The sequence below is a fragment of the Trachemys scripta genome, chromosome 2 (assembly GCF_013100865.1).
Source record: "Trachemys scripta elegans isolate TJP31775 chromosome 2, CAS_Tse_1.0, whole genome shotgun sequence".
Lineage (NCBI taxonomy): Eukaryota > Metazoa > Chordata > Testudines > Emydidae > Trachemys > Trachemys scripta.
Genome location: NC_048299.1, coordinates 68,582,945 through 68,601,775, shown reverse-complemented (window position 1 = coordinate 68,601,775; position 18,831 = coordinate 68,582,945). Strand labels below are relative to the sequence as shown.

Here is an 18,831-nt window from a genome sequence, read left to right as displayed (position 1 = left end):
CTCCCAAAACTGCAGAGAGTCAGGTTATTAATCACATTTTACACATGGGGAAATTGGCTGGCCAAAGAGGACAGAGGAAACAGACATTGTCAGCTGGGGTAGGAATTCAGGAGTTCTTGGCTCTCACTCCAGGGCTTAGATCACATCTCTTTCGAGATCTGAATAGAGATCCCACTCTTGTTGATAAAATGCTTTGTTTAGTCTGCAGCCCTTCCCCACCACTTTAGAAGTCAACTTGGTTCCGAAGCCACTTTTGACCATATACCCAGAGAAACATGTACCCCTAAATATTCCAAAGCACAGAATTCTAAAATAATGTGAGTAAAGAGGGGGTGGGTTGTGTTTTTAAATGCAGTAGATTCCCTACTTTATGGTAATGTTTCCACACAAGGGAAGCTAATTGTAAGCAGAATCACAAATCTATATGTGGGGCAAGTCTGGAGAGGGGTCACAGAATCAGCAACTACAATACTTGAATCCTGTGGTCTAAAGCCTTCACGCAAAGAGGCCTGGGAAGGGCAGCAGCTGCCATGCAGAGCTGAGAAGGATGGCATGAAAGGCGGCTCCCCACAAAACGGGGATGGAAGGAGTTCAGGATACTCTGGATTTATACTAAGAGGGATAAATTTCACTCTATTAAGGTGGTTTCTCCAGTATCCTGCTTGAACAAGCCCATCGTTGAAACAATTCTCCTCCATTTCCTGCCTATTCTATAACTGTACAAGGCCTCACTGCGCACCTGTGTTAGTTCTACCAGCCCACGAACGCAGACAGGTGTGTGCCTTGTTCCCAACAACTGAGGGCAGAGCAGGATGATGTCTCATCATTAACACAAATGTAATAAAAAGGCAGGCAGAGTTTCCTGCCTTAGTTTCCTGAGGTTTCATCAGAGACTGAGACCCTGTCAACCACAGCAGACCTCCTCATTCAGCAGCAGCTCACAGTCCTGTGTTAGGTAACATGATTACAGTCTCTAAGTGTTAAATTTAAAAAAATTGTTGAGATCTTTGTTTTTAAGAAGACCTAAAAGAAATTCCTCGAATGATGCTCCCTGCTGGTGTTTGGGTCATAACCCCGCTTGCTCACACATCACTAGAGCATAAGCCTCTGTGCATGCACCATGTGATCAGGCTCACACAACATAACCAATCCCTAATGTACCGCACACTAGGAAGGCCTGCTTGGTTCTATTGTGTAGCTTTTGGCACTTGAGACTCTGAATCCAAAGATCTGAACTCATATCTTCCCAAAGCGGCATGGTCCACAAGATAAAGGTACTGAGCTGGGAGTCATGATATCTGGGTTCTATTCTGAGTTCTGTTCCCTGACTTGCTGTATGACAATGAGCAAATAATTTATCTTTTCTGTGCCTCTGTTTCCCCTCCCACACACTGTCTGTTTAGCTTGTAAGTTCTTTGGGGCCAGGGCCATCTTTCACTATATATTTGCTACCCTGTTTCCCCGAAAATAAGACAGTGTCTTATATTAATTTTTGCTCCCAAAGATGCGCTAGGTCTTATTTTCAGGGGATGTCTTATTTTTCAATGAAGAAGAATACGGTACACATTTTTTTGCCTTATTATCGGGGAGGTCTTATTATCGGGGGGATGCCTTATATTACAACGAGAGGCAAAACTGTAAGTAGGCCTTATTTTCGGAGGATGTCTTATTTTCGGGGAAACAGGGTAGCACAATGAAGCCCAATCTCACTTGGGCCTGATAGTCACTAGCATAACACAAATAAATAATCATGTAGCTGCACTGGGGGCAGGTGTGCCACTAACCTCTCTCAATGAATCAGACCACAAAGTAAGTTGCGGTTGAAAGAGAATAAGCTAGTAAGGAAATATAAATTCACGGCACTTTGCCATTCACTAATTTTTATTTTCAAATATGCAAGAAATGCACAAGGCTGTTGTCTTCCAAAATACTGTGCCTATATCTTTAAAATCCTATCAACGGCACTGACTGCAGTTACTCAGATGCTTATGCATAAACTCCCATTGAACTCACTGGAAGCTGCATGTGATGGCAACTATTTTTGCATTTTCTTTAAAAGAAAATACAGGGCTTTCTCTTCAGTAGCTCGCTTACAGAAACACAGAAGTACACATGCGTGCACACAGAATCTGCACAGTTGAAGTGTATTCATTCCTCCTTTGCCCTCAGGAATAGGCATTTGGGTTCCCATTTGCAGTTGTCCACCGTGATTAACTTTTCCATTTGGGGCTGGTTAAATATTGTAGGCTTGTTTTCCTACACGGCTCCCAAAGTACCTTTTACTGTCCTTTGTTCATGGCACGAATGCCGTGGAGTAAAGAAGCTGCAGCCAGAAAGGAGGTGAAATGGGGAAAAGGGTAGTTTAAAAAAATTAAATCCTAACAAACCTATAGTAAATATGCCTTTGTTTACACAAACATCTCAAGAAATGCATTGAAAACTGCAGACATTTGGGTAAGAACAAATTAAAAGGAAGGCTTTAAGGTCTTTCAGTTCTGAAATACTACTGCTTTTAAAGGGAAATACTATATAGTTTGGTCTCGTATTAATATTGTTTGGAAGGCACTCTGCATTCTAACTGCTCTTATTTAAAAGAATTTCTTCATTCAGTTGCAAAGAAATGTTAAAGAAATACAGCATGCTTATGTAGGACTTACAGTTTTTTGTGGCCTCTGTTGAAAATTAGCAGGAGTACAAGTTAATTGAAGGTGATTGTCAAAGAGCATTGTAATAATTCACTCTCCTCTTTTGTTTTTTAGAATCATCCTACTGAGATTTCCAAACCCAACTCTGATGTGATGTTTATAATATGCTGGTTATTTCACAACAGCTACAGAACCCGTGGAGGCCAGCATATATTGGGGGCAGGTAAGTGACTTTCCTCACCCCCTAAACCTATATCATGTTGATTTTGCCAATAAACAAGATATTAAAAAAAAATCACAGAATCACACACTGTAGTATACAAATTAATGAAAAAGCATTTCATCTAACCCCTCCCTCAGCATGGTCTGGAAGGTTCACACTCCAGCAGGGTCTGTAAGTGACACGATGCCATGTCAACTTGTCAATTACCTGTTACTCATTTGGAAAACCTGGAATGATCCTGCCTGGATGAGAACTGCTGGCAGCTCTGTACCGAGGCATTTTACCCCATGTGGTGGAAGAGCAAGTGAAAGTATGGCTCACACAGAAACCCTACTGCTTAGGGTCTGGGGACAAAAAACTCAGCATAGAAGCTAGTCTTCCTTATGGATGCCCTCAGCATCAGAGATCCCCAAGTGGTTTGAAAGCCATGCCCTTTCCTCTGGCCACAACGCTCTACTCCCTTGCCCCTCAGGTTATTCTTTATTGGGATTGGGGAAGAGAAGCAGTTAGCCCTCTGTATATCCCCACATACAAATAATAAGGAATGTCTGTCACAGAATTCATTCTGTATTGTGATATCACTAGGGCTTGTCTAGATGAAGAGTTAGTGCATGGCAAGCGGGACTGTAAATCTACGGCACACTAGCATGCCGTGCACTAGCAGTTTATCTAGAGGAGCCCTAAGGGTATATCTACACTGCAGCTGCAGCATGCTCCCAACCTGGGCAGACACTCCCATTAGCTCTGCTCAAGCTAGCACGCTAAAACTAGCTGTATGCACATTTTAGCACAGGTGGTGGCTTGGGCGAGCTGTCCAAGCCCAGACCCACGGGGTTGGGTGGGCTTGGACTCAGGTGGCTAGCCTGACCCACGTCCCATGCCACACTGCTGCTTTTAGCATGCTAGCTTGAGCAGAGCTAGTGAGCTTTCTAGCCCGGGGCCACCGACTCATGGTAGTGGGACTCATGCTAGGGCTCTAAAAATAGCTGTGTAGATGCTATTCAAGCTCTCAAGCCCACCCCTCGCTCCCAGGCTTCAGAGCCTGAGCTCCGGCCTGTGCTGCAATGTCTACACATCTGATTTTAGAGCACTAGCACAAACCCTGCTAGCACCAATCTTTGGGCCAGGATTGGGAGCCTTGTTCCCAGATACAATGTAGTCATACCCTCAGAGGCCTGAGTCAGGCACTGTCCGACACTACAAGGCACTTTACATAGACTAATCAAAAGATGGCCCCTTACAATATAAGGGGGGGAAATAAAGAGTTCATCACCCATACTGGACTATCCAACCCCTCCCCCGATTTAAAAGAAGCACAGATGTTTACACACACACACAAAACACCACATTTTATAAAGAGGTTTCTCTTGAATAATTTGTTTTTTTAACAAATGAGTTTCATGGGTACAGTGGAAATGTCCCTAACAACTATGAGAGTCCTTAAAGTGCATCTTATCTAGCCCTACACCTTGTGAGCCATTGCAGTCTAAGGCCAGAGAGCTTACTGATGCAGCTGTAAGATCTCCTGCATAGCTGCTCTATGCTGATGGAATGGGAGAGAGTTCTCCTGTCAACACAATAAACCACCCCTCCATGAGCGGCATAGGTGCTGGAACTAGGGGTGCTGATGCACCCCCTAGCTTGAAGGGGATTCCATCATATACAGGGTTTACAGTGTGGTTCTCAGCGCCCCCACTATACAAATTGTTCCAGCGCCCCGAAGAGCGACGACAGCCATGTCAGACAGCAGAGCATCTCCTGCCGACATAGCACTGTCCACACTGGCGCTTCTGTCAGTGTAATGTATGTCGCTCAGGGGTGTTATTTCACCCTGAGCACCATAAGTTATACCAACGAAAGTGGAAGTGTAGACATAGACTCTCAGTTCTGAATTGTGAGGCTATGTTAATGTGTTTTCACCCATTATGAAAAAGGCAGGTGTGTCAATGAATGGCACGCTGTGTTGCCATTTACAGCAAAGCAAAGGGGGAGCAAAATGCTATTAATTCAGAATGGCAGCGTTTCACACCCACTTTGCACTGGTCTAAGTGATGGCACAAGGTCTAAGGCAGAGAATCTGGAGCTGGGGGTCATCATTCAACATCTGTGCAAAAGGAGTGCAGTACGGGTATGAAACTGCCATTCTGATTGGTAGCGTTTTACATCCGCTTTGCACCAATGGACATGGAGCGATAATGTGAAAAACGGGAGAATTGGGCCCCTAGGCCCTTAAATCCATGGATTATTCAATGGCCATAAGTGTCTATGAAAATTCCACTGTTCAGGTCCAGTAAACCCCTTTCCTAAACTGACTAGGACAATCAATCATTCTCTTTCTTCCCTCCCCGATGGATTCAAAGTATTTGTCCAGTTTATATATTAATGACTAGCAACATTTCAGATGGAAAAGAAAAATGCTGCTTCTGAGTTAGAAAGGCTCTATTCAGAAAAAGAAATACACCCAGATTTCATGCCTCCCAAAACTAAAAATTATTCTTCCAAGCTGCCATGGGCTTTAGCTGGCATTTGTGCTACTCCTGCCAGATGTAGTTTTGGCTCCAGACTTCAGGTATGTCTACACTATGGGGTCTAAACCAGCATAATTTTGTTGTTGTAGCTATGCTGGAGGAACTTGGTGTTTCTGTTGCTGTAGGAACACTTCCCTGAATCGTAGCTAGTTTGATGGAAGCATTTTACACAGAGGGTTCAGTCAGCATAGCTACATTGGTCAGGGGTATGGATTTTTCACACCCCTGACCAATGTAGCTGTGTCAACCAAAATTTTAAGCGTTGCCCAGGCCTTAGAAATACAGTCAAACAATTCACTATTGGTTTATTTACTGCAGGCTAAATTTCTGCACTAGGGGAATTCTGTTATAGAATAGGGATCGACAACCTTTGGCACGCGGCCCGTCAGGGAAATCTGCTGGCGGGCTGGGACGGTTTGTTTACCTGCCGATCACAGCTCCCACTGGCCGCGGTTTGCCGTTCCAGCCCAATGGGGGCTGCACTCCCACTGGCTGCGGTTTGCCATTCCAGGCCAATGAGGGCTGCACTCCCACTGGCTGCGGTTTGCCGTTCCAGGCCAATGGGGGCTGCGGGAAGCGCAGCCCCCATTGGCCTGGAACGGCGAACCTTGGCCAGTGGGAGCTGCAATCGGCCGAACCTGTGGATGCTGCAGGTAAACAAACCATCCCGGCCCGCCAGCAGATTTCCATGACGAGCCGTGTGCCAAAGGTTGCCGATCCCTGTTAGAGAGTTATAAATTCAGGAAGATAATGGTGTATGTTAGAAATGTTCAGTCACTCACCTTCTTTAACTATAGTGACGCTTGCAGTGCTATGTTACTTAATGTGGGTATCAGAAAGATCTCATTACATGCAAGGCAGATGGTTTATTAGATTCCTTATACTGGAGCCTGGCCAATAGGAGACTCTAGGATGTGTTCGGCTCTCTCATACACAGTTCATCACTTTGTACTCTATTTGGGAAGTTTCATGTAATTTAAGAAGGACAGTTGCTTGAATTAGATCTCTAGTTTAAGTAAGGGCTTGTCTACACCACCCACCAGATCGGTGGGCAGCGATCGATCCAGCGGGAGTCGATTTATTGCATCTAATATAGATGCGATAAATCAACCGCTGAGAACTCTCCCATTGACTCCAGTACTCCACCAGAACGAGGAGCACAAGCGGAGTCGATGGGACAGCGTCAGCTGTCGACTTACCGCAGTGAAGATACCATCGTAAGTAGACCTAAGTACGTCGACCTCAGCTATGCTATTCACATAGCTGAAGTTGCATGCCTTAGATCGACCCCACACGGTAGTGTAGACAAGCCCTTAGAGTTTGGTTATCATTCTCTCTTCAGTGTTATGATTCTTTCATCAAGTTTAAGTGTTTCTAGGGGGACTTCTATGGGAGAATCTAAGAATGGAAACTTCATTTCTATTTTTTCTTCTCCCAGGATTTCTGTAATGGTTATGACCACATGCTGGACTGAAGCTACTGGAGTCAATGGGAGATTTGACCGAGGAAGGACAACAGGACTAGTCCGTTATCTGGTGTGTGCATACATACATAGTCATCCTTATCACCGATACATTAACTGCACCATTGTGCATATGTCAAATTTATTTTACAAACACTTTTTACTACATTTCTTTCATTTATCAATTTATTTTTCACACAAAGATTGCTTTGCACACTAGCTTCAATAAGTACGAGGCACCTGAAAAGTTCCAGCTTCTAAACTTCAGCCATTGTTGTACAAAAAATAGAATAAAAATAATCTTAATTTTTTTTAAAAAGGGAAAAAACGTATTTTGCCACCATTACATGACTCAAAAATAAGTGAACTTTTTTTTAAATCACCCCTAGAGATGGCAGAACAAGTATGAAAACTTTCACTATAGAACGTAAAGGGACACCCTCCGCTTGAAAGAAAAATAAGTCAAATCACATTTCCATCTGAACATTTTGCACCAACAAATGTCACAAGTAACCCCAAAGATCACTAGAACACAGAGATATGCAAATACTTCCTTTTTATCTTTTGTTTGCTTACTTTGCTCATTGGCAGCACTTTGTGTTCCAGTCAGATTCATGACAGGGGGGTTGCATGGGGAGGAGTACTATCTAATTGTAGCAACAGAGCTGAAACTAAGGTGACCACCTTTGTTGGATGGAAATAGGGGGGGGGAAAACGTGAAAAGTAAGGGACGCCGCTTTATTTTAAGGGGCATTTTAGGGAAACACCATTTCTCTTAGCATAGCATGTATTTTTCTCTCAAGTGTACAATTTGTACTGCTTCAAGTATACAATGCAATCATCATAAACTTCAATTTAATGTTTAAAGTGGTCAAGGGTCACCTTGCAGAAAAAGACACAGAAAAAGACACGGTAGCAAAGCAACAGGCAGGCGTGTGCAGGAAGAAGAAGGGGGAAGAGATGAAAGGCCTTCAGCATGTTTGTGTATTGTGGCTCTTATGCCTACCCAAAAACATTTCTAAACTACAAAACGTGAAGAAGAAAAATTCTTATTGTGACAGATAATTGCAATCCCCTGCAATACCTTTGGGGACCATACTGTAGTAAGTTTATGGATCACTGTGGGCTACGGATTGTATGCAACTCCAGCGGGGAGGGCTACCACAACGCCTCTAGGAACCAAAACCAGCGTGTGTGTGCATGGGAGGGGAGGGGATGATTAGGGTGAATCGCTTAGACTGTAAACCCCTTCGTATGGGAAAGGAAGCTTACATACACTGGTTCAAACTAGGTTTTCAGAGACCAACACACACAGAAAGGGCTTTTGGGATACAAAGGGTACATTTGCACTGACACAAGACCTTCTTTCTGATCCAGCAAACGGACAGGACCTTGGATCCGAGGGGAAGCTCAACCTTGCAAAAGGGTTGGAAAGACTGACACCTACCAGTGCCCTTGTTGGAGTTGGGGGTGACCTCAGATAAGCATCTGTGTAGTAGGTTCTTTTTATTAGCTGTATGTGTTTTCTCTGTAATGCTTTTACCTTCAGAATAAAGGTGCTTGCTTAGAAAGAGAGGTGTGGTGACTTACAACTGCTGTCAAGACACTGGTCATAGCCCCCAGAGTGGAAGCAAAGCCCAGGTGCTGGCTGTTAGGCAGACTGGCTTGCTGGAGATATCACAGTGTAAGGCAGACAGCTGTGCAGCCTTAAAAGCCCTGGTCAGAAGGGAGTGGGACAAGGGTCCCTGCCCAGAGACAGCTGGAGACTGGGAACTCCTGGAGTGGACCACAGTGGGAAAGATACAGGTGCACCACCCTGAAACTGACACACGCGATAATTTTTCTTTTTTTAAAAAACAGGGAATCTGTTTAAAGGATTTTGTTTTAAGTTTAGGACATACTATTGAAAGGAGTCTCTTATCAAAAATTAACTCATTACAAAAAATAAAAGTTGAAAGTGTCCCTTTAATGTTTTCACATCCACATTTGCTTGCCCATATTGCACATCTGGTATATTACATAAAAACCCCACATTAAAATAATGTTATTTAGGTTGCAAGGTCAAGCACTTGGAAGTTAGGAAATGCCAGATTTAAGGTTGCCTGTGAAACTTAAGTTCTGTCACCTTTGTGCGTATGCATTATGATACAGTTCTTTAATTATATGACAATGTATTATTATTTCCCACCTGATCTCCATATATATGGGGTAACACAAACGAGAAGAACTGTTTCTAGAAACCACTTACATTCTTTGGACATTCCCACTTCAAAGCACTTCTGTAGTCTGCAGTACTGGCAGCGATTTCTAGTGACTTTATTAATAACGCAGTTTTTATCTCTGTGACACGTGTAAACCATGTTCTTCTGAATACTTCTGCGGAAAAAACCCTGCAATTAAGCAGAAAAAATCATGAAATAAAATCTCTGGGCTTCACCCATAAATCATAGCCAGTCTCCAATTCTTTTAAGTTAATAACATGAGTGCAACATTATGGCTAGATTATGATACGCTTACTGTCCTTATAAACATTAAAAGTTGAATATTCTTTTCTTGCAACATAAAGAGCACCCTTTAATCAAAAAAAGAAAACTATTTTACTGTCAGGGTAAAGAAGAATGAGGCTCTAGGTTATGTTATAACATCCAGGCTAAAATAAAACAGGTGAGCTTGGGTTTATGGATTTAGTTATAAACACGGTAAACACTGTTCCCGCCTGACTGATTCACTTTAAAATCAAACTCCCTAACCAGTATGGCACGCTTTCTTCCAGCCTCAGTTATCCCTTCTCCATTTGTTTTTGGAAGGATTTCTATTTTTATTTTGTGGTCAGAGGTGAAATAACTGTAGAGTGGGCCAAATCCTGAGAGCGCTCACAACCCCCACTGAAATTAACCAGACTGCCACACGTGGAAGATTTCCAGCATAAGGCTGATTATTGATTTGTGAACCTGGACACCTTCCCAAAAATGTAAGTGCACTATCTATATCGAGAAAAAGAGAGTTAGTTCCCAGAGGAATGGGAGAAATGAGAGTTAGGGAGTTAAGGGAAATTGTGTGTGTACTGGGTGAGAAAATATTGGACAACCTTAAAAACAACAAAAAAACAGAACAAGACACAATGCCCTAAGAATTTTTACAGATCAGCCCACAGATATTCAGCAAAAGTATTTCTGTAACTGAGCTCTATTAGAAAGTTTCATATTGCTACTCAAATTTTCAACAGTGTTTCACCATCCAGCAGGATCAAATCTCAGTCAACACCACTCCACTGTGTAGGAACACTTACTGATTCAATATCTGGAGAGGTTTGAGAGGTTTTTAAAATGTGTTCAACAAACCACAGGTGTACACCCTATAGAGCAGCACAATGTTTGATCAAAAGGGATGTAATGATAGTTCTGCATCCATATTTCATTTGTCCCAAGATGTAGTCATTGCAGACTGTATGAAAGGGTTTCTTAATAGCAATTTATAGATATGTAAGTAGATAATTTTATAGTCTTTTAGCTTCTTAACAGCCAGCCATGACTTCCAGGTAGTATCAACAGGGAGGAGGCGGCAGATGAAGGCTAATCATGAATCCCTTGCACCCCAGAGCTTTTTTGATGTCAATGCTATGAAAATCTCTCAATCAGCCAGAAGAATTGAAGAGTGTTTTCTTAATCATGCCCCTTGTGCAATATTTCATGGGCCCTTGTGGAGTCAAAGCCTCCTTGGGGCTAGTTCTTTTGACTGACTTTAGGATACGTACGGTCAAGTGGTAGAAAACTTTTGTTGCTTTACGTTATCCAACATCACATTACAAAAGCCAAAGAAAAACTTGCCAAACTATTGAGACCCCATTACGGGTGTACTTAAGTCAACACTGGGTGCTCATGCTATGAGTTACACCTATTACTTGAAACCTTTCAAGCGAAAAATAGTACAGACATGTCTGTCTGTTTTATTTACTTGCTAAGGGAAAACATGTGTCCCTTAGCTTAATGACTGAACAATAATTATATTTACAACCTAACTCTATTATTTAGATACTTAAACAGCCTTCCACATAGTAGGATCTGAATACCTCATAATTATTCATGCATTTGATCCTCATAATAGCCCTCTGATGGAGAGAAATAGCCTCAGTTTTGCCTATGGCACTGGGTAGAATGAAGACCCAGATGTTTAAGTCATTTAGATGTTGCGTTGCTCAGCCTAACTGACCTATGTGTCTCCTTTTCAAGAGTGACTTAGGCACTTTGGAGCCCAAGTCAGTTAGGCATTGCAACACTGAGCAGAGCAACAGTCACTTGTCTGGGGAGATTAAGTGATTTGCCCAAGTACAGAAGGTATTTTACCAACTTCCAAATGCAAAAATGATGAACTCAGTGGAATACCACTACAAATCAGTTCACAGCTGGCATGTGTAGCACTGAGCTACCTGTCCTGTTCCCCAAGATGTACATTTAACAGTTTCAGCTTCTGTTGTGCCACGTGACCTGTCCATAGCTCAGTGGCAGTCAACATTTCCCCCGACTCTAGGACATTATGAATGTAAATTGAATCTCTGGTGAAATTTCATCTCAGCTACTAAGGGAACTGTATTGCTTACATCTGTCATACAAACCAAGCAGCAAGTTGCCCTGAATGAACAAACGCCACAAGAAGTTTCCAATGCTGCAGCTGAATCTCCCCTCCCCTCAGAAGGAATGAGATACTAGAATAATTTAACAAAACAGTAATCAACATTGCAAGGTGCCATAAAAAAAAACCCAAAAAAGACTGTCCGCTCTTTCTTAAATTGCAAGTTATTTGGGGCAGGAACTAGATAGCATCTAGTACATTGTGGGCACTGCTGGAATTAAAACAACCAACAAAATACCCCAACCCTGATAACAGAGGAAACAAAACCCAAAATATATCAGCAGTACATAGGTCATTATAGCCACTTGACACCCATTAACAGGTCACTTGTTCTGATCACCTTCTCTTTTTCCTCCCTGATGGATTGTAATAAAATCCCAGGTTAAAAGGGTTGCTTAGATCTGGTGGCCTAGCAGAAAGGTTCTCTCACTCCTTAGCAGAGAGATTGTAACCTTACAGCGAAACAGAGTACGGAGATTCAACTCCAGAAGGGAGAGAAACACCACTAGCATCCCTGAGTTCATGTATCCTTTAGTAATATAGGAGAAAGCTTAAAGAAAAAATTGGTATTTTAAAACCCCCAAAACAAACAAAACACAACTCTCCCAAAACACATGAGTTTCTTTCATGGCACAAATTCTGTGTAATAGAAGATAAATTGAAAAAATTCTTAAGAAAATACTCTATAAAAATTCTTTAAAGGTCACGTTTCCTTTTCATTCTGAATTTAGCACAAAAATGCAGGAAAAAAACAGACCTGTTAGCTTTCATAGACTGGATATTTTCAAATTTATCACCCTGGTCCTGACCCAAAATTAATTATTGAAATGCTGTTGAGGAATATCATCCACATGCTAAATACTGCTCTGTAAGGCAACAAAACAATACCATTTTTACAAATGTTTGTGGCAACTGATTTACTTAAAAAGCTCAAAAAATTGCATTTGAAAATATTTGATTTTTAGAATTTCCTCTCGACAGACACTGACAAAGATGTCCAGACGACCAGTTTGTTATTCTGCATCCTTTCATGGTAAATTCCACAATAGTACTGCTACTTTGATAAGAGAAGTTTTCCTAATTATAAATGGGCAATCAGAAATTACATTTTTGTGACCTGATTTTGATACCTGCTTCAACTAGGCCTCTGATTTTGCAGACACAAGTTTTTGGGTAGGAATACCCACAGAATTGTGCCCAGAGTTTTTTGGGAGGCCCTGTGGTGAACTAGTTTAAATATTTGGGCACCAAATACAGTTTGCATACAGAATTTCCTGAAGTATTTGTTGAAAGTGACATACCTTCCCAACAGGAGTACTTTTATTCCATTTATAATGTATCCCCCCACTGTGTTGGATATTTTGTCACTTTGATGTGATGGCCTCCATATTTATGCCAAACAGATCTAATCTTTGCTTTTTAGTTACCCGTATGTTCTGTCTTCAGCCAAGTGGGGTCAAACCTTGGCCCCCCTGAAATCAGTAACAAAACTCTCATTGTTTCCACTTTGATCAGAATTTCACCCTAGATATGCATTTTTGATTAGATGCACTTCTGTTTCTTCACTGCCTGTGAACACTTTCATTTGGAAAGCTGTTTTCACCAGCACTGTAAATATTTGATGTTCCTGGTAAAAAATCACATCCAACTCTCAGAATAACTTTGCCTTGACCAGGTCATCCATTTTACCAAACTAGTTCTGTATCTAACTAGTCCATCATATATTAACTGTTCAAATTCATATGACTCAGTTTTGTGACATCAGTATGTAACAGGATGGTCAATGGTCTCACCTGGCAGCTGCTTTCTAGCAAAGAAAATGTGTCTTATGCAAATTATATGCTTATGTGAATATCAAGACATCTGCATTCCCTTTTTACGTCCCCTTTGGAAAATACTGGAGTACTTGTGGCACCTTAGAGACTAACAAATTTATTTGAGCATAAGCTTTCATGGGCTACAGCCCACTTCATCGGATGCATAGAATGGAACACACAGAAAGAAGATATTTATACATACAGAGAACATGAAAAGGTGGGAGTAGCCAGACCAACTGTAAGAGGCCAATCAATTGAGATGAGCTATCATCAGCAGGAGAGAGAATTTTATCATTTATTTTATTTTATCATTTATCTCTCTCTATCATTCACCCACTAGAGTTCATAATTAATACCCATCAGCCAGGCTGTGAATCACTTATTAGAAGTGAACAAAAAATAGAGTTAGAATCCGATTTAACATAATTCATATTTTGTTTTATTAGTATTGAATACCATTGCTAGGAATCTATTGTGTTTATAAGGCATAGGGCATTTACATGAACAGTTTCCATTATTGTTAATGGGCGTTACAATACTGCATACATCCCATGTGATGTGAAGAACAGAGACCTCAGCACCAAAAGTAAGCAGAAATGATATTATCTTTGTAAATTTAATATGTTAATTCCATGGAGAAAAACATTCTGCAACACATAACGTCTGTTTGTTTCCAATAGCATCTATAGCACACTTGAATCAGAGTAAGGGAAGCTGCTAAAGACACATCAAGGTGAAATGTATTGTTCTAATGTGGTTTATGCCCACATCTTGGGAAAGGAACACAAAACCTGTGTTTTTAGTTTAGTGATGAAAAATGAAAAATATACAGGTGTCCCACAGACCTGGAATTAATTTAGCATTTCAGTTTTCAAAGTGTCTCTTATCAGCTCTCTTACACAAAGAGTTATGGACAAACATCTCATTTTTATATTTTTACCCTTTCTGTGCTCCAAAAATATAGTAGTCTAAAGCATACCTTCTCCTTTTCCCCTCCACCACAATCTTGTTATCTTAATGGGTGATGGATAGAGTATCTTCCTGACCATGCTGCATTAGGTGTCCTCATTTACAGATTGCAAGAAAAAAAAAAAAAAAGGGTTGGGCATAAATTATTCAAAACCTATTGTATCAGTGTGTGTTTCCTGAACATTCACCACTGGCAAAATAGACAGATTATTTTTCACTTTTAATTGTGTTGATACTTTATCTGCTCTGTTGAAAGTAGAGTGTGGTACGTGAAACCACATGTACAGAGGAGCAAATAAAGCCTGTTACTAAAGCCAAAGTAATCTATGTAACTTTAATACAATGCCAGATAAACTCCACCCCAACTCTAGTTGCTATTTACTTTTGTAGTACTTGTCTATTACTATGTCAAACATGAAAGAGTTTAGTACTGGGCTAGGCTGCTTAAAGAACATCTGAACCGATTTAATAACCAGTGACATAAAGGACTTCAGAATGCCATCTGGATACAAAGGAAGTCATTGTGTATACAAAACCTTTGATAATGTTAAGCTGAACATGCTCTTACTCAATTCTTAGAGGAATTATAAACCCATAAAATCCTATGGGATAGTTATCCTGATATAACACCAATAAAATGTTGGATGAGTCCACACAATGCAACAGAGCTTGCTCTCTTCACAAACAGATTATTTTCCTAAATCACATGATTTAAAGCCAAGTGTTACATATACTTTTTGTCTGAGGAGGAGGAGGATTACCTGATCCAGAAGTTTTATTAAACATGTTTTGCTACCCTACTGTATGTCAAGTCTCATTTTCAGCAGCAAATCGTTTACAAGTTGAAAAACGGACTTACAAGTGGCTGAAGTGGTAAGCAACTGAGAAATACTAGATACAAACTCACACTTCAGAAGTTGCCTGCTCAGCTCATTTGAATTAACGGTGATTACCCACAAATACAGTCACTATGAATTTAGTGGCTCTACAGGTGCATCACAAAATGGACTTTAAAATGAGCTTCTAAATCAAGCGTCTTCCTAGGATATTAGTAAAAGGAAAATAAAGATGGATTAGGACAGGCTTCTCTACAACCCAATTTATCAAGCCATTTCTAAATTCAGATTGGCTGGATTTTGTATAAGAAAAAATACTGGGCCCTGGACCTTTTTAATGTGTTGCTCTACTTTTAAACTGGACCATAGAAATACGACACCTTTCTCAGTTGTATTTGTTTACTTTAATTACTAAAATTAACTTTTATTCTTGTTAGCCCTACAAAATGTACATCGCTAAGATAAGAAAGAGCTGGATTCTGTGATGTTAAAATTCCACATCAGAATTGTTACCTTGCAGTTAGTTACACCTGTGCAAACTCATTTTGTTAGCATATTAAAGGGGCTTAAACAGGTGTAAATGAGAGCTGAATTTGGCCTGAAAAAACCTTGAGTACTTGTGATGATGTCAGAGAATAAAGAACCCAGCTTGAGTCTCACATTCCAGGTTGAGTTTGCAAGGCTGGCAGTTAAGAGAAAGCCACCTTTAGGGTCAAATGTGCATGGCTTACAATTAAAGTCATCGATGAACATGGAACTCCATAATGGCACTCTTACCCAGTCATTTTTCAGAGTAAAACTGCACTTTAATATTGGGCCATACTGCTGTCACATGAAACACGTCATTGAGTTAGTATCTTATGATATATAGTACACCTATGAAAAATGGCTGTATACAAAACACGTATGTTTGAACAGTTTCACACCATGACTAGTTAAAACCCCAAAAGGTAGTACAATCATGGAAGACTGAAATGAGGGCATTCTTAGTTAAAAGTGTGAGAAGGTACTTCTTTTCCAAGATGCTTGCATTGTCTACCACTCTTTGCAAACTGGAGATTTTTTTTAAAAAAATGCAAGTAAAGGCAACTCAGGGCAGGCAGAATGTGAGATGATCTTCCTCAGTCAGGTGGTGGATGGGGGGAAAGCACAAGTGTGACAAAGTGGAATTTTTTGTAATATTTTTATGAATCCAATGTGTGTCTGAGTTTCCTGCTACGCTTTTCATTGCTACCCAATAGAGCAAAAGGATTAATAATGCTCCTTGGGCATCACAGGAGACATAGGTGTATGTGTCACTTCACTGTATGGGTGAAACAAATAGAGTTGTTAAGAAACGGGTTGAAACTGACCCAGATCAACCACGGGTCCAAACAGACAATGCAAGCCAATGACTCATGCATCAACAGTCTCAGCAGATAAGCTGAGCAGAGACTCCAGCTTGAGAACAAAGGACTGAGAGTGGGGGGCTCTCTCACCTGGGAACTGACTAAGGAAGGAAATCAAAGAGACAGAGAGCACGTGCAAGCGACCCTGAAAATGGAGTTCACTGCAGCTTGGTGTGACTAGAATGGACTGGGCTTTAACCTTCATTTCTCTGTGCTAACCTAAGGACTTCAATGCTTGTTCCAGTTGACTAATAAATCCTACTTTATTTTGAAAACACTATTTGAGGTGTCCCTGCAAATACTGGCTGGAGTTCAAAAAGAACAGGAGTACTTGTGGCACCTTAGAGACTAACAAATTTATTAGAGCATAAGCTTTCGTGGACTACAGCCCACTTCTTCGGATGCATACCGAAGAAGTGGGCTGTAGTCCACGAAAGCTTATGCTCTAATAAATTTGTTCGTCTCTAAGGTGCCACAAGTACTCCTGTTCTTTTTGCGGATACAGACTAACACGGCTGCTACTTTGAAACCTGGCTGGAGTGCATTAGTCACTGAAGAGCATACAACTCTCTACCAGGAGTCTATCTCAGCTGGACTTGCTGGGCAGAGCTCACAGTGCTGATGCCCAGTAGCTCAGTGGACTACCCTGAAAGAAGAGTGAGACTCCTTAGGAGTCTGGCACACTGGATATCCCTCCAAAAGACTGTAAAAAGCTGGGGTTTAGCACCAATCCTCTGGATCAGTGACAGCAACTCAACAGCTTCTGTGGCCCAGTGCCCGCACAAATAACAAAAAGTCAGCCCCCCCCCCCCCCCCGGCATCCCCTTCCCCCACATGCAGACCTTCACCCCAGAGCCAGGTACAATAATAGAGCAGGACAACGTATTTTGCCAAAGAGAGGCATAGGAGACACATGTCCATGCAAGATAGTAGACTCTCTTCAAAGAACGTAGCATGTGCCCATAGCTTTGGCAATAGCCAACCGTCTGACAGAACAATGGTTCTGTGTGTAGTTTCAATGTCAAACTGTGGCAAAAAGTGGTTCATCATTTTCCACGGTGATTTTCAGCATAACTCTCCACCTTCCTTTTTATTTCACCTTGTCCAGCCCACTCTGTACATATAATGCCATTTATTCTCGAGCTTAATGGCAATTGTTTTTTTTCACACTTTTATAACAATACTTGGCACTGAATCAGAACTTTTCATCTGTAGAGCTCATAGCACTTTACAAATGCTTCATTTTACAGATGGAAAAAGGGAGACATGGGAGGTTACAGGTGATCCATGAAGGAAAGAAATTGGGCTAATGCTTTTTCCCTTCTATATGGTATACAAAGGATTGGAAAGTTTTGGTTAAATAAATATTTTTAACCACAAGAAATTCTGGTCTCGTCTGCCCTGAAAGACTCTGGACCAGATCTTCAACTTGTGTTTGTTGTCATAACTCCTATAGAGCTATGGGAATTTAAACAAGTTAAAGATCTGGCCCTCTCAAGTGACTGGACTGGTATTGAAATTGTCACAAGCAACAAGGGACTGAAAGTTGATCCTGAGGGAAGAGGAGACGAATTTTTAGTCAGACTGTTTACAGCTCCGCATTTTGTTGAGACTAAACCTATTTAATATCAACGGCCTAATGAACTCTTGGGAGAAACTGAATTAAGGTGTAAACTCACAGTGCACATCTGCAACCTTAAAGAGGACTCCACCAAAATCAGAAAAGGCCAGATTTGATGTTCCTAACATTTCTAAAGGTGGGGAAAATGTCTTTTTAAAAAAATCCTTGGTCGGCCTTCATTCAACATTGAAGAGAGAAAAAATAAAAACCCATTAAAAAAAATATTTGCAGATCACCTATAAGTGCCTTGCTTGTGGTCACACAGCAGGTCAATAAGAGAGCTGGGAACAGAATCCAGTTTTCCTGACTACCAGTTCAATATCCCGGCTGATGGAGCATACTTGTACGCTTGGTGTGATGCCTCGGCTCTCCAAAGGTGATGCAAATGATATGTTCTAGAGTAGTCAAAAACCAGAATATGAATCATTTTTGCAATGAGCTAGAAATAGACTTTTCTGTTTGCCAGCGGGCAAAAGGACAACTACTAACAGGAGAGAATTAAAATGAATGGCCTCGCACATGAAGTTTGGGGTTTCATTCCTGCCTTGTCAAATGTAGACTAAAGTTGGTTGTCATAAGTTAAAGTATCTATAAGACTATTTTTATTCCCCTCTCCCACCAACTGAGATTTAAATAGAACTTCTGGTCCTTTTAGTAAACATGCCACAAAGCCTCCTGACAGAACAATCATCACCTTAAACCAATGTGTTTGA

General features: G+C 41.1%; 1 protein-coding gene across 2 annotated transcripts in view; it reads right to left on the bottom strand.

Annotated features, from left to right (window-relative positions):
• Positions 1–18,831, bottom strand: part of RARB (retinoic acid receptor beta) — a 294,582-nt gene that overhangs the window by 68,664 nt on the left and 207,087 nt on the right. For both annotated transcript variants that reach the window (XM_034760797.1, XM_034760798.1), the window contains exon 3: positions 9,107–9,248. In XM_034760797.1, coding sequence (XP_034616688.1) covers positions 9,107–9,248 — 142 coding nt within the window. The remainder of the gene's footprint in view (positions 1–9,106; positions 9,249–18,831) is intronic.